Source organism: Haliotis rufescens, unplaced genomic scaffold (genome assembly GCF_023055435.1).
Source record: "Haliotis rufescens isolate VD_foot unplaced genomic scaffold, xgHalRufe1.0.p SCAF_16, whole genome shotgun sequence".
NCBI lineage: Eukaryota > Metazoa > Mollusca > Gastropoda > Lepetellida > Haliotidae > Haliotis > Haliotis rufescens.
Genome location: NW_025963846.1, coordinates 28,669,000 through 28,686,417, shown reverse-complemented (window position 1 = coordinate 28,686,417; position 17,418 = coordinate 28,669,000). Strand labels below are relative to the sequence as shown.

Below are 17,418 nucleotides of genomic sequence, written 5' to 3'. Positions count from 1 at the left end.
TTGGGTCGGTTTCTGTGTTATTGCCTGCTTTTCAGGCCATGTGCATTATATCTCCCAGATTGTTGGACAATGAATAGGATTGGTCCGAAGTGGTAAACGTCCGAGACCTGCATCACTTTGGGCTTTCCTCCCACATTAAGCTGACACGCCGTGATATAACTGAATACTGTTAAAAGCGGCGTTAACTCACTCACTCACTATATGTTTCAATGGTACGCGTTTCTTTTAGCGTTGAGTATATATTCATCTTCATGGCATAGAAAGTCTTGAAATGTGATATTACTGTATTTCATAGTAGTGAGTAGAATTCAGCAGAAAGGTTCAGTGGTTGAAGACGTCGCAGAAAAAAAACATGTTTTCTTGTGTTGATTTTATTGATAGTTTATTATCATCTTTCCAATCACAACTTCACATGGAAAACACGTGCCTGTGTCTACATGAAGTTATTGTAGTACTTGCCGAGAGTTGACAGCTGGGCGGAGGTGAGCTCCAGCAAGCTGTCCTGGGACTTGGCTGCCCCCGTACCAGCCACCCTGCTGGCGTACCACGAGTACCGCGCCACGTAGTCAGCCCGCTCCAGACGCGGAAGGATTTCCTTCATGTAGCTGAGCACATGGTCGACATTATTGCTTGGACAGGCAAATTCAGTCAGCCATATTGGTTTCTTAAAATTGTCCCAGAGTTCCTTCAGGAAGTTCAAGGTGGTGTCAGCTGTGCACCAGTACGCATGCGTGGCAATATAATCTACCCGGCATCCTTTGCAGTGTTGGAAGAACTCCCGATACCACTGTACGCCGTCCATGAGACAGTGTGAGGAGCTGCATCGGATGGCGGCCGGGCCTACCAGGAGCTGGTTCTGCTTGTCAGCTCTTGCTTCGATCACCTTCCATGCTGTCGCTGCCTCTGCCGGTGTCAGATTGGCCTGGTGCATGTGGTTGGGCTCGTTGAAGCCGAGGACGTATTTGCTCGTGTCGTTACTGAAAAAACCCTCAGCTCATAATATTAGTAAGTACAGTAAACTACGTTTATAACGAACACACTTATAGTGAGTGAGTTTGATTTTACGCCGCTTTTAGCAACATTCTAGCAATATCACGGCGGGGGACACCAGAAATGGGCTTCACACATTGTACCCATGACAGGAATCGAACCCGGGTCTTCGGCGTGACGAGCGAACGCTTTAACCATTAGGCTACCCGACCGCGCCGAACACGCTTAAAACGAACTGACCGATATAACAACGTTATATTTTAGTCCCAGACATTTGTTGTATTGCTGTATATATGCTTATAACGAACTACGGTTATTACGAACTAAAATTAGTGGTCCCTTTGAGTTCGTTATAACCGTAGTTTACTCTAAGTCAATGTTGAAGTGCAAGCTATATCAGGCGACCTGTAATTAACGATTCTGGATCAGACAAACCAGTGATTGATGGCATGAGCAGCAATTCGTGGTATCAAGGTACGGTGACATCACTGACATGCAGTATCAAGGTACGATGACATGCAGTATCAAGGTCCGGTGACATGCAGTATCAAGGTACGGTGACATGCAGTATCAAGATACGGTGACATGCAGTATCAAGGTACGGTGACATGTAGTATCAAGGTACGATGACATGCAATATCAAGGTACGGTGACATCACTGACATGCAGTATCAAGGTTCGATGACATGCAGTATCAAGGTACGGTGACATGCAGTATCAAGGTCCGGTGACATGTAGTATCAAGGTACGGTGACATGTAGTATCAAGGTACGATGACATGCAGTATCAAGGTACGGTGACATGCAGTATCAATGTACGGTGACATGCAGTATCAAGGTACGATGACATGCAGTATCAAGGTACGGTGACATGCAGTATCAAGGTACGATGACATGCAGTATCAAGGTACGGTGACATGCAGTATCAAGGTACGATGACATGCAGTATCAATGTACGGTGACATGCAGTATCAAGGTACGATGACATGCAGTATCAAGGTACGGTGACATGCAGTATCAAGGTACGATGACATGCAGTATCAAGGTACGGTGACATGCAGTATCAAGGTACGATGACATGCAGTATCAAGGTACGATGACATGCAGTATCACGGTACGATGACATGCAGTATCAATGCACGGTGACATGCAGTATCAAGGTACGGTGACATGCAGTATCCAGGTACGGTAACATGCAGTATCAAGGTACGATGACATGCAGTATCAAGGTACGGTGACATGCAGTATCAAGGTACGATGACATGCAGTATCAAGGTACGATGAAATGCAGTATCAAGGTACGATGACATGTAGTATCAAGGTACGATGACATGCAGTATCAATGTACGGTGACATGCAGTATCAAGGTACGATGACATGCAGTATCAAGGTACGGTGACATGCAGTATCAAGGTACGATGACATGCAGTATCAAGGTATGATGACATGCAGTATCAAGGTACGATGACATGCAGTATCAAGGTACGGTGACATGCAGTATCAAGGTACGTTGACATCACTGACATGCAGTATCAAGGTACGATGACATGCAGTATCAAGGTACGATGACATGCAGTATCAAGGTACGATGACATGCAGTATCAAGGTACGGTGACATGCAGTATCAAGGTATGATGACATGCAGTATCAAGGTACGATGACATGCAGTATCAAGGTACGGTGACATGCAGTATCAATGTACGGTGACATGCAGTATCAAGGTACGATGACATGCAGTATCAAGGTACGGTGACATGCAGTATCAAGGTACGATGACATGCAGTATCAAGGTACGGTGACATGCAGTATCAAGGTACGATGACATGCAGTATCAATGTACGGTGACATGCAGTATCAAGGTACGATGACATGCAGTATCAAGGTACGGTGACATGCAGTATCAAGGTACGATGACATGCAGTATCAAGGTACGGTGACATGCAGTATCAAGGTACGATGACATGCAGTATCAAGGTACGATGACATGCAGTATCACGGTACGATGACATGCAGTATCAATGCACGGTGACATGCAGTATCAAGGTACGGTGACATGCAGTATCCAGGTACGGTGACATGCAGTATCAAGGTACGATGACATGCAGTATCAAGGTACGGTGACATGCAGTATCAAGGTACGATGACATGCAGTATCAAGGTACGATGAAATGCAGTATCAAGGTACGATGACATGTAGTATCAAGGTACGATGACATGCAGTATCAATGTACGGTGACATGCAGTATCAAGGTACGATGACATGCAGTATCAAGGTACGGTGACATGCAGTATCAAGGTACGATGACATGCAGTATCAAGGTATGATGACATGCAGTATCAAGGTACGATGACATGCAGTATCAAGGTACGGTGACATGCAGTATCAAGGTACGTTGACATCACTGACATGCAGTATCAAGGTACGATGACATGCAGTATCAAGGTACGATGACATGCAGTATCAAGGTACGGTGACATGCAGTATCAAGGTACGATGACATGCAGTATCAAGGTACGATGACATGCAGTATCAAGGTACGATGACATGCAGTATCAAGGTACGGTGACATGCAGTATCAAGGTATGATGACATGCAGTATCAAGGTACGATGACATGCAGTATCAAGGTACGGTGACATGCAGTATCAAGGTACGGTGACATCACTGACATGCAGTACCAAGGTACGGTGACATGCAGTATCAAGGTACGGTGACATGCAGTATCAAGGTACGATGACATGCAGTATCAAGGTACGATGACATTCAGTATCAAGGTACGGTGGCATCACTGACATGCAGTATCAAGGTACGATGACATGCAGTATCAAGGTACGATGACATGCAGTATCAAGGTACGGTTACATGCAATATCAAGGTACGATGACATGAAGTATCAAGGTACGGTGACATGCAGTATGAAGGTATGATGAAATTCAGTATCAAGGTACGGTGACATGCAGTATAAAGGTACGATGACATGCAGTATCAATGTACGGTGACATGCAGTATCAAGGTACGATGACATGCAGTATCAAGGTACGGTGACATGCAGTATCACGGTACGATGACATGCAGTATCAAGGTACGGTGACATGCAATATCAAGGTACGATGACATGCAGTATCAAGGTACGGTGACATGCAATATCAAGGTACGGTGACATCACTGACATGCAGTATCAAGGTACGATGACATGCAGTATCAAGGTACGATGACATGCAGTATCAAGGTACGGTTACATGCAATATCAAGGTACGGTGACATGCAGTATCAAGGTACGGTGACATGCAGTATCAAGGTATGGTGAAATTCAGTATCAAGGTACGGGGACATGCAGTATCAAGGTACGATGACATGCAGTACCAAGGTACGGTGACATCACTGACTTGCAGTATCAAGGTACGATGACATGCAGTATCAAGGTAAGATGACATGCAGTATCAAGGTACGATGACATGCAGTATCAAGGTACGGTGACATGCAGTATCAAGGTACGGTGACATGCAGTATCAAGGTACGGTGACATGAAGTATCAAGGTACGGTGACATCACTGACATGCAGTATCAAGGTCCGGTGACATGCAGTATCAAGGTACGGTGACATGCAGTATCAATGTACGATGACATGCAGTATCAAGGTATGGTGACATCACTGACATGCAGTATCAAGGTAAGATGACATGCATTATCAAGGTACGGTGACATGCAGTATCAAGGTACGATGACATGCAGTATCACGGTACGGTGACATGCAGTATCAAGGTACGACGACATGCAGTATCAAGGTACGATGACATGCAGTTTCAAGCTCCGGTGACATGCAGTATCATGGTACGATGACATGCAGTATCAAGGTACGGTGACATTCAGTATCAAGGTACGGTGACATGCAGTATCAAGGTCCGGTGAAATGCAGTTTCAAGGTACGGTGACATGCAGTATTAAGGTACGATGACATGCAGTATCAAGGTACGGTGACATCACTGACATGCCGTATGAAGGTACGATGACATGCAGTATCAAGGTACGGTGACATGCAGTATCAAGGTACGGTGACATCACTGACATGCAGTATCAAGGTACGATGACATGCACTATCAAAGGTACGATGACATGCAGTATCAATGTACGATGACATGCAGTATCAATGTACGATGACAAGCAGTATCAAGTTCCGGTGACATGCAGTATCAAGGTACGGTTATATGCAGTATCAATGTACGATGACATGCAGTATCAAGGTGCGGTGACATCACTGACATGCAGCATCAAGGTACGATGACATGAAGTATCAAGGTACGATGACATGCATTATCAAGGCACGATGACATGCAGTATCAAGGTACGATGCAATGCAGTATCAAGGTACGGTAACATGCAGTATCAAGGTACGATGACATGCAGTATCAAGGTACGGTGACATGCAGTATCAAGGTACGATGACATGCAGTATCAAGGTACGGTGACATCACTGACGTGCAGTATCAAGGTACGATGACATGCAGTATCAAGGTACGATGACATGCACTATCAAAGGTACGATGACATGCAGTATCAATGTACGATGACATGCAGTATCAATGTACGATGACAAGCAGTACCAAGGTACGGCGACATGCAGTATCAAGGTACGATGACATGCAGTATCAAGGTACGGTGACATGCAGTATCAAGGTACGATGACATGCAGTATCAAGGTACGATGACATGCAGTATCAAGGCACGGTGACATGCAGTATCAAGGTACGGTGACATGTAGTATCAAGGTACGGTGACATCACTGACATGCAGTATCAAGGTACGATGACATGCAGTATCAAGGTACGGTGACATCACTGACATGTAGTATCAAGGCACGGTGACATGCAGTATCAAGGCACGGTGACATGCAGTATCAAGGTACGGTGACATCACTGACATGCAGTATCAAGGTACGATGACATGCAGTATCAAGGCACGGTGACATGCAGTATCAAGGCACGGTGACATGCAGTATCAAGGTACGGTGACATGTAGTATCAAGGTTCGATGACATGCAGTATCAAGGTACGATGACATGCAGTATCAAGGTACGGTGAGATCACTGACATGCAGTATCAAGGTACGATGACATGCAGTATGAAAGTACGATGACATGCAGTACCAAGGTACGGTGACATGCAGTGTCAAGGTACGGTGACATGCAGTATCAAGGTACGATGACATGCAGTATCAAGGTACAGTGACATGCAGTATCACGGTACGGTGACATGCAGTATCAAGGTACGGTGACATGCAGTATCAAGGTACGATGACATGCAGCATCAAGGTCCGGTGACATGCATTATCAAGGTACGATGACATGCAGTATCAAGGTACGGTGACATTCAGTATCAAGGTACGGTGACATGCAGTATGAAGGTCCGGTGAAATGCAGTATCAAGGTACGGTGACATGCAGTATTAAGGTACGATGACATGCAGTATCAAGGTACGGTGACATCACTGACGTGCAGTATCAAGGTACGATGACATGCAGTATCAAGGTACGGTGACATGCAGTATCAAGGTACGGTGACATCACTGACATGCAGTATCAAGGTACGATGACATGCACTATCAAAGGTACGATGACATGCAGTATCAATGTACGATGACATGCAGTATCAAAGTACGATGACAAGCAGTATCAAGGTCCGGTGACATGCAGTATCAAGGTACGGTGACATGCAGTATCAATGTACGATGACATGCAGTATCAAGGTATGGTGACATCACTGACATGCAGTATCAAGGTAAGATGACATGCATTATCAAGGTACGGTGACATGCAGTATCAAGGTACGACGACATGCAGTATCACGGTACGGTGACATGCAGTATCAAGGTACGACGACATGCAGTATCAAGGTACGATGACATGCAGTTTCAAGGTCCGGTGACATGCAGTATCATGGTACGATGACATGCAGTATCAAGGTACGGTGACATTCAGTATCAAGGTACGGTGACATGCGGTATCAAGGTCCGGTGAAATGCAGTATCAAGGTACGGTGACATGCAGTATTAAGGTACGATGACATGCAGTATCAAGGTACGGTGACATCACTGACATGCCGTATGAAGGTACGATGACATGCAGTATCAAGGTACGGTGACATGCAGTATCAAGGTACGGTGACATCACTGACATGCAGTATCAAGGTACGATGACATGCACTATCAAAGGTACGATGACATGCAGTATCAATGTACGATGACATGCAGTATCAATGTACGATGACAAGCAGTATCAAGGTCCGGTGACATGCAGTATCAAGGTACGGTGACATGCAGTATCAATGTACGATGACATGCAGTATCAAGGTGCGGTGACATCACTGACATGCAGCATCAAGGTACGATGACATGAAGTATCAAGGTACGATGACATGCATTATCAAGGCACGATGACATGCAGTATCAAGGTACGATGCAATGCAGTATCAAGGTACGGTAACATGCAGTATCAAGGTACGATGACATGCAGTATCAAGGTACGGTGACATGCAGTATCAAGGTACGATGACATGCAGCATCAAGGAACGGTGACATCACTGACGTGCAGTATCAAGGTACGATGACATGCAGTATCAAGGTACGGTGACATGCAGTATCAAGGTACGGTGACATTCAGTATCAAGGTACGATGACATGCAGTACCAAGGTACGGCGACATGCAGTATCAAGGTACGATGACATGCAGTATCAAGGTACGATGACATGCAGTATCAAGGTACGATGACATGCAGTATCAAGGTACGATGACATGCAGTATCAAGGCACGGTGACATGCAGTATCAAGGTACGGTGACATGTAGTATCAAGGTACGGTGACATCACTGACATGCAGTATCAAGGTACGATGACATGCAGTATCAAGGTACGGTGACATCACTGACATGTAGTATCAAGGCACGGTGACATGCAGTATCAAGGCACGGTGACATGCAGTATCAAGGTACGGTGACATCACTGACATGCAGTATCAAGGTACGATGACATGCAGTATCAAGGCACGGTGACATGCAGTATCAAGGCACGGTGACATGCAGTATCAAGGTACGGTGACATGTAGTATCAAGGTTCGATGACATGCAGTATCAAGGTACGATGACATGCAGTATCAAGGTACGGTGAGATCACTGACATGCAGTATCAAGGTACGATGACATGCAGTATGAAAGTACGATGACATGCAGTACCAAGGTACGGTGACATGCAGTGTCAAGGTACGGTGACATGCAGTATCAAGGTACGATGACATGCAGTATCAAGGTACGGTGACATGCAGTATCACGGTACGGTGACATGCAGTATCAAGGTACGGTGACATGCAGTATCAAGGTACGATGACATGCAGCATCAAGGTACGGTGACATGCATTATCAAGGTACGATGACATGCAGTACCAAGGTACGGTGACATGCAGTATCAAGGTACGATGACATGCAGTATCAAGGTACGGTGACATGCAGTATCAAGGTACGGTGACATGCAGTATCAAGGTACGGTGACATGCAGTATCAAGGTACGGTGACATGCAGTATCAAGGTACGGTGACATGCAGTATCAAGGTACGGTGACATGCAGTATCAAGGTACGGTGACATGCAGCATCAAGGTACGGTGACATGCAGTATCAAGGTACGATGACATGCAGTATCAAGGTACGGTGACATGCAGTATCAAGGTACGGTGACATGCAGTATCAAGGTACGGTGACATGCATTATCAAGGTACGATGACATGCAGTATCAAGGTACGATGACATGCAGTATCAAGGTACGGTGACATTCAGTATCAAGGTACGATGACATGCAGTACCAAGGTACGGTGACATGCAGTATCAAGGTACGATGACATGCAGTATCAAGGTACGATGACATGCAGTAAAGGCATGGGTACTTGGGACCTTGTCTTGCCAGGACCCCTCGCAAGGTTTATTATTCTATATGGAAGTACCAATTAACTATAAAAGGTTGGTGGCGGTCGGGTAGCCTACTAGTTAAAGGGATAGATCGTCGAGCCGAAGACCTGGGTTCGAATCCCGACATGGGAACAATGTTTGAAGCCCATTTCTGGTGTCCCCCGCCGTGATATTGCTGGAATATTGCTAAAAGCGGCGTAAAAACCATACTCACTCACGATAAAAGGTTGTCGGTTCACATAACAAAAGCCTGCAATGTTCGTGGTAACAAAAAAGCTATGAAGTGCACATGCCGTGACAAAGCGACCCAAACAATGAATTGAAAGAATAAATGTGTGTTGAGCACATAACAGTGTAAACATGTGACGTGTCCTCCGAAGAAGAAAGTTGACCCAGCTGGGTTGGTTTCAGCAATAATCAAGCTATAAGACGGCCTGTAAATAATCGAGTCCGGATCAGACAATCCAGTGATAGATATATTTGTTTGTAATGCCTATGAGACAATTAAAATTGCGTGTCTGTTGTTTAACGCCGCACTCAGCAATATTCCAGCTATATGATGGCGATCTGTAAATAATCGAGTCTGGATCTGACAATCCAGTGATCGATATTGTTTGTTTGTATTGCCTATGGGTGAGTGAGTGAGTTTGGTTTTACGCCGCTTTTAGCAATATTCCAGCAATATCACGGCGGGGGACACCAGAAATGGGCTTCACACATTGTACCCATGTCGGGATTCGAACCTGGGTCTTCGGCGTGACCGCAAGCATGGGTTGCTGTAGACCTATTCTACCCCGGAATCTTCACGGGTGTAAGTAAGGACAAAATGTTGTACGCTGGGTGATAAGAAGGAGTGAAATAAACTTACTGGAAGTAAAGCGGATGGTCAATGTTCTTCCTCCAACCCCACACCATGGGTACTCTCCCCGGTCTGGTGATGCTGTGCGTGCAGTGCCCGATCTTGGCGTGGTACCAGGGGGTCTGGTTCCAGTCATACCTACAACGACATTGGGGTTCATTTGCAGACAACCCTGCACACTCAAAGATATGTGACATAATCAGTTTTATAGACATGTTTGATTTGTTTGTTTGTTTGTTGTTTAACGCCACACTCAGCAATATTCCAGCTATATGACAGCGGTCTGTAAAATAATCGAGTCTGGACAAGACAATCCAGTGATTGACATCATGAGCATCGATCCACGCTATTGGGATACGATGACATGCATTAACCAAGTCAGCGAGCCTGACCACCCGATCCCGTTAGTCGCCTCTTACGACAAGCATAGTCGCCTTTTACGGCAAGCATGGGTTGCTGAAGACCTATTCTACCCCGGATCTCCGCGTGTCGACATGTTTGAGTTACAATTAGACAGGTTATACTTTTGAACAGCACTTCCTTAGTTGTAACAAACGGTTATATGGCAGTGTTATTTCAGAATTGACCTTCACTTTGTGTGAGTTCATTGGAGTATGGGGGGGCCGGGTGGCCCGGTCGTCTGAGGCGCCGCGATTCGCTGTGCAGAGTTGCGTCCCTTGGGAACGCCAGAAACCTATGATTGTGGGTGCGAATCCCGGTTCGCCCCGATTATGTTTCTAGGTTTGTCAGCACCATACCCGTGCTCGCGGGTTTCACCAAAGTGGTAAACGTCTGAGACCTGCATCACTTCGGGCTTTCCTCCCACATTAAGCTGACACGCCGCGATATAACTGGAATACTGTTAAAAGCGGCGTTAAACCAAACTCACTCACTCACTCACTGATTGGAGTATGAACCTACATAGAGTGAGGGACAAACTGTATGAACGTCGGAGCTTACCATTGTAATTGCACTGCAATTGAATTTTGTACTGCTGCTCTATTGTGCACTGCTGTTGTAATTACTTTGCATTAATGTTGTATTCATTTGTAAACCTAGTTGATTTTATAATACAATTGTTAATTTACAACATTTCTTTGTTGTTTGTTCGTTCCATATTGACTTCTGTTACAGTAAACTACGGTTATAACGAAGTCAAAGGGACTACTATTTTTAGTTCGTTATAACCGTAGTTCGTTATAAGCATATATACAGCATAACTACGGCAAAAAGTCGGGACTAAAAAGTTAGTTCGTTATATCCGTTAGTTCGTTATAAGCGTGTTCGTTATAACCGTAGTTTACTGTACGTATAATTTTCTGTCTGATCTTATTGTTCCAGTTTGGAAATCGAGGGTGTAATCTTCAGAAGCTGTTTCAAGAAGTCGATCAACATCCACAGACACGAAGAGATACAGTGAAGCAGTGGAGATTGTATGTAAGCTTCACATAACCAAACCAGGAGACGTAAGGTGAGGTGAAATGGGGTTTAACGTCGCGTCCAAGATTATTGCACTTATATAGCGACGTGCAAGTACATGTGTGTGTTTGTGTGGCTGCTTGTACTAGTCCGGACTGATGCCGATTTATAGTGCTAGCACACTGAGATACCATGCGGCAGTTTAACATGAATACCCCACTAAGACACAGTATACTGACTCCGAGCCGACCAGTCCTTGTTTTAGCCCCTTCATGCCGAGCGCCAGACAGGGTAACAACAAGTACCATCTTTTAACGTCTTTTGGTATGACGCGGTCGGGGATCGAACCCCGGACCTTCCGCTCTCCGGGCGGACGCTCTACCACTAGACCACGGAGGCGGGGATCGAACCCCGGACCTTCCGCTCTCTGGGCGGACGCTCTACCACTAGACAACCGAGGCGGGGATCGAACCCCGGACCTTCCGCTCTCCGGGCGGACGCTCTACCACTAGACCACGGAGGCGGGGATCGAACCCCGGACCTTCCGCTCTCCAGGCGGACGCTCTACCACTAGACCATGGAGGCGGGGATCGAACCCCGGACCTTCCGCTCTCCGGGCGGACGCTCTACCACTAGACCACGGAGGCGGGGATCGAACCCCGGACCTTCCCCTCTCCGGGAGGACGCTCTACCACTAGACCATGGAGGCGAGGATCGAACCCCGGACCTTCCCCTCTCCGGGCGGACGCTCTACCACTAGACCATGGAGGCGAGGATCGAACCCCGGACCTTCCGCTCTCCGGGCGGACGCTCTACCACTAGACCACGGAGGCGGTCCAAGAGACGTAAGAGGCGAGCATCAAACAACAACGTCAGTGATTGTATGTACGCTTCACATCACAACCTGCGCGACAGTGAATGTAAGGTGAGTGAGTGAGTATGGTTTTACGCCGCTTTTAACAATATTCCACGGCGTAGGACACCAGAAATAGCCTTCATACATTGTACCCATGTAGGGAATCGAACCGTGTCTTCGGCGTGACGAGCTAACGCTTTAACCCCAGGTGAGGTGAAAACGCGTTGAAGTTTATTCACTTCTATTGCGACATGTATGCAAGAGTGTGTGTGTGTGCGTGTGTGCATGCGTACGTGCGCTCACGCGTGCATTAGTAATGACTTAGTAAATACTGGCTTCATACTGCTGAGATACCATACTGCAGTATCATACGGAAACCACACTCAGACAGAATACTGTCTCCGACCCGACCGTGTTTTAGCTTCTTAATGCCGAGCGACAGCCAGGGTAACAAGTTTCATAATTAGTCTCTTGGTATGAAGCAGCCAGGGGATCGAACCACTCTACGTGCAGAATATGGGCATGAAATTGTCGATAGGTGACGGTGATACGATGAGTAGGTAAAATACATCTTCCCGGGGCAAGTGAGTTAACTGACTATAAAAGTAGTCAGCCGAACTAGGCTGGTATTATGGAGTGAGATTTTTGCATGACTAACGAGTCTATGCATAGTCCAATCAAAATCGCGCAATGAAATCGAAATCCAGTTCGTAAATTGTCATGCAGATTTCGGTCGATTGCAGGATTTGCAAAGCATGTGCACCGCCAACTCGGTGTCAACAGATATTTTCCAAATCTGTTCATGTTTTAATCAAGTTGCTCGTGTGATTTGATGCACTTCGCGATGTAAGATCCATTTATCACATTATAGATCTTGATTATCGATCAGATGGTCCTGACTTGGCGCCGCCATTTTGTTTGTCTTTTTATAGATTTTTCAAAAGCTTTTGACAGTGTGAACCACAAAATGTTACTTAACAGATTCCTTCAACTGGGAGTTGAAGGTAAATTTCTCAAGTTTATAATTCAGATGTATTCAACACTATGTGCATGTGTGAGAACTGATTGTGGACTATCGCCATACTTCAAGTGTACCATGGGTACTCGTCAGGGGTGTATCTTAAGCCCTCAGATCTTCATCATATTTATTAATCTGTTAGTCTCAATGTTGGAGGAAGAAGGTGGTAAAGGTGTGTTTACATCTACTCATATCCCTGATGTATTTGCTCTGTTATTTGCTGATGATGTGTCAACCGTCTCTGATACTGCTTTACAGCTTCAAAAGAAAATAAAGACCCTGGAGAAATTCTGTGATGTTACTGGCATGAAAGTCAATGTGAATAAGACTAAAATATTAGTATTTCGGAATGGAGGTCCTCTTCGCAGTTATGAAAAGTGTTTTTGAATGGTCAACAGATAGAAGCTGTCAACATGTACCGATATTTAGGAATTATTTTCTCACCAAAGTTATCTTTGACCAAGGCCCAAGCATGTCTAGCAGCCCAGGCAGAGAAAGCACTTCTATCAATATATAATTATCAAAAACAATTTGGATACATTAATCACCATGATCTTTTTAATATTTTTGATGCTATGCTTTCACCAATGCTATGTTATGGATCAGAGATCTGGGGAACCAGCTACTGTAACATTATTGAGAGTGTCCATAACAGATTCTGCAAACCCTTTTTGAAAGTATATAAGTTCACCAACAACAACATGGTTCTAGGAGACTGTGGTAGGATCCCCCTACAGTATAACTACATGTCAAGAGCAGTCAAGTACTGGTGCAGACTAATTCAGATGGAACAACACAGGCTACCCATCCAAGCTTATTATATACTAAAATCTCTTGATGATAATGGTAAAATTACATGGGCATCACATATTAGAATGATTTTATTCCAGTTTGGAATTGGTTTTGTTTGGCTAAGCCAAGACATTGGTAATAGTCAACATTTCATGACAGATTTTAAACGAAGATTTTACGACTGCCTCACTCAATTTGACACTTTTCCCTGACATCATCAACGAAATGAAATTACTACTCACAGCTCAAGTCATTACTAAATGTGGAATCGTATATTACTTGTGATATGTCTTCTTACCAATGAAGACTTATAGCCATGTTCCGATGTAATAATTTCAGACTTGCTGTTGAACTGGGGCGTCACAACAACATCCCATATAATGAACGTGTCTGCACTTTCTTTTTTGCGAAGGGACATAACCATGTTGAAGATGAATTCCATGTTCTTATGATTTGTGACCAGTATTCTAGAGCAAGAAGAAACTCTTTTCCCAAGCGTCTCGTTACCCCTCCCTCTATTGAGAATTTTATAAAACTTATATCAGCTGAAAACGAACAAATCATAAAAAGCTTAGGTAAATTTCTCTCCCAAGTCATGAACATTCGAACGGAAACACAGTGTTGAACGGTAAATCATTATTAAATCTACTCAGCATGCAGATATATATACAGTAAATTTCCATTGTTTATGGGCCGGTGGCCTGAAGTACCGAATAAATTTGTCTGTCTGTCTGTCTGTCATTTTTTTTTAAGCAAATGTATGTGATACGAGGGGTGGAATCTGATTGGTCCATGGGAGAGGCATAGAAGTCATAACCAGTAATAGCCACTGGTGGCGCTACGATCGAGCCCAGGAATTCCAGCCTGGTTCGGCAAGGGTGGAAACTGGACTTTTAAAGTCAGTTAACTCTCTTGCTTCGGGAAGATGGTCAACTATAGCTACAAACACTTCAGGTAGAGTACTGAAACACAAATGAACATAATCCTGTCTCACCACCACGCGATGTTGGTAAAGGCGTCGGTGTCGCCGCATTGGTAGTTGGTCTTCGAGACTGCCGCGCCTTTCTTGTAGGAAGCAGTGGTCAGACTGACCAGTGCCAAGACACAAGCTGCCCACCAGGTTGTCATGGCTCTGTCAACACCGTAAGTGCAGCAGATAGCGCCGACTGGAATACACGACAGCTGTTGGAGACAGCTATCAGCTTGTCACGACTATGACACATATAGGTTTTTTTGTTTGTTGTTTAACGCCACACTCATCAATATTCCAGCTATATGGCAACGGTCTGTTAAATAATTGAATCTCGACCAGATAATCCAGTGATTGACATTATGAGCATCGGTCCACGCAATTGAGATCGATGACATGCATCAACTAAATCAGCGAGTCTGACCACATGGTCCCGTTTGTCGCGTAGGACTCAAGTCAATATCACGACATTTACCAGAAACATAACCGATCTAGAGATACTGTAAACACGTCAATGTGTGCGAGTGAGTGAGTGAATGTTATTTTACGCTATCAGGACAGAGTGAATAGAGTTCGGGGTAACTACCCTAACACCAGCGACATTTGGATTTGTTCAGCGCCAATATAATTCTACCTAATAAACTGGATTACTGTGAGTGAGTGAGTGAGTTGGGTTTAACGCCGCTTTTAACAGTATTCCAGTTATATCACGGCGTGTCAGCTTAATGTGGGAGGAAAGCCCGAAGTGATGCAGGTATCAGACGTTTACCACTTCGGTAAAACCCACGAGCACGGGTATGGTGCTGACAAACCTAGAAACATAATTGGGGCGAATCGGGATTCAAACAAACAATCATAGGTGTCTGGCGTGCCCAAGGGACGCAACTCTGCCCAGCGAATCGCGGCGCCTTAGACGACTGGGCCTTCCGTTCCCCCGGAACGAGTAGGAGCGACGTTAGTCAGTACCCGAAAGCACGAGATCCACCCCGTTCTGGTACAAGAACACAGCCAAAACAACCATATGTGTTACAGGTCACTGTGGTTTATTTGTCATTTTCGGAGTGGGGTGGCGGTAAGGGTGGATCGTCGAACCACTTACCCCAACACAGTCTTGTATAAAATGCGTCATACATATGGTTCGTGACATACAATCACATGTCGGCGTACACGGCGGACGGGACATACTCCCCGAGTCATCCGTGATTCGACACATCCGTTCCGGATAGATCACATGTACCAGTATTACGATAACTACTATATCAATGATTGTGAGAATCTTCTCAAGTTAGGTTCGCCCCGATTATGTTTCTAGGTTTGTCAGCACCATACCCGTGCTCGTGGGTTTAAGCGAAGTCTGAGACCTGCATCACTTCGGGCTTTCCTCCCACATTAAGCTGACACGCCGCAATATGACTGGAATACTGTTAAAATCGGCGCTAAACCCAACTCACTCACTCACTTCTCAAGTCAACATTTAAAAAAAAAATTGATTTCAAGAAGTAGGTTAGCTTCTGCTAGGAATGAGTATTTACAATTACAAAAATAATGGAGTAGCAATATCACAGAATGGAAGACAATCAGCAGCAACTGTTCATGAAGGAAGCTTCCATAAAGTCTGTTACAGTTTCTTGAACAAGAATAGTCAATCACGAATCGGAAACTGTAAATACAGTCATAAAATTCACAACAAGGTGAAAGTTCAAAGTTCAAGGTCACTGCTTACTGCACAAGTATATAAACTGGGGAGGAAATTATAGTGTCAAGGAATGCGCAACTCACAATATCCACGAATGTCCACGAATATCACAAACAGATGTGGGTGTCCTCTATGGAAATGTCAGTTCCTCACTGGGGGCTCCATTGTAGCAGGGGTGGTTCATTTTGAAAAATGACAAGCTGCGGTTGTTTGTTGAGGTGACATTTATTTCAATCACAATTGATCAATCAACCCCTGTGGGTGACACCGGGGTGTGTCTATAAACCCACATCATATAGGATTATGGCATTCCTGAACTATATGTAGTCCATGTCCTGTCTGTGCAGAGTTATAAGCAGAGTGAATAAAAAGTGTGCAAATGTTAGGGAGGAAAGCTGTAGTTAGATAATGTTAATCAGCTAGGAAGCTGAAAGCTATTGTATTGACAAGCTAGAGAGTTGGTGACAAAGGGACAGGAATAGACTAACCTGTCCACCCTTCAATAAAATTGGACCAACCGCTTGGACTCTTAACCCAAGCATATACATTTTGTACTACAACTAATGAAGATGTATACAACTACTTGAAATGAAAAGAGCTAAAACTATATTCCTAAAAACTATATATACAATATCCTGTTACAATATTTAGAGATCAAGAAATTAAGTCACTAGTGTTCGATACTATTGAGTGAGTTTGGTTTTACGCTGCTTTCAGCAATATTCCAGCAATATCACGGCGGGAGACACTAGAAATTAGCTTCACACATTGTACCCATGTCGGGAATCCAACCAGGGTCCTCGTCGTTGTTCGATACGAGGTTCGACTTTGTTTAATAGATTTCAGTGACAGACTGTATTATTGCTACCAAAC

At 44.8% G+C, this 17,418-nt stretch overlaps 1 protein-coding gene across 1 annotated transcript; it reads right to left on the bottom strand.

The window, feature by feature from the left end:
- Nucleotides 1-365: 365 nt before the first annotated feature.
- Nucleotides 366-15,050, bottom strand: LOC124152971 (alkali-sensitive linkage protein 1-like). The gene is made up of 3 exons (XM_046526063.2): nt 14,874-15,050; nt 9,804-9,932; nt 366-977 (listed from the first exon to the last, which is right to left on the bottom strand). Exons 1-3 carry the CDS (start codon nt 15,005-15,007, stop codon nt 434-436), a joined length of 807 nt encoding a protein of 268 aa, XP_046382019.2. The 5' UTR covers nt 15,008-15,050; the 3' UTR covers nt 366-433.
- Between the last annotated feature and the right edge of the window lie 2,368 nt (nt 15,051-17,418).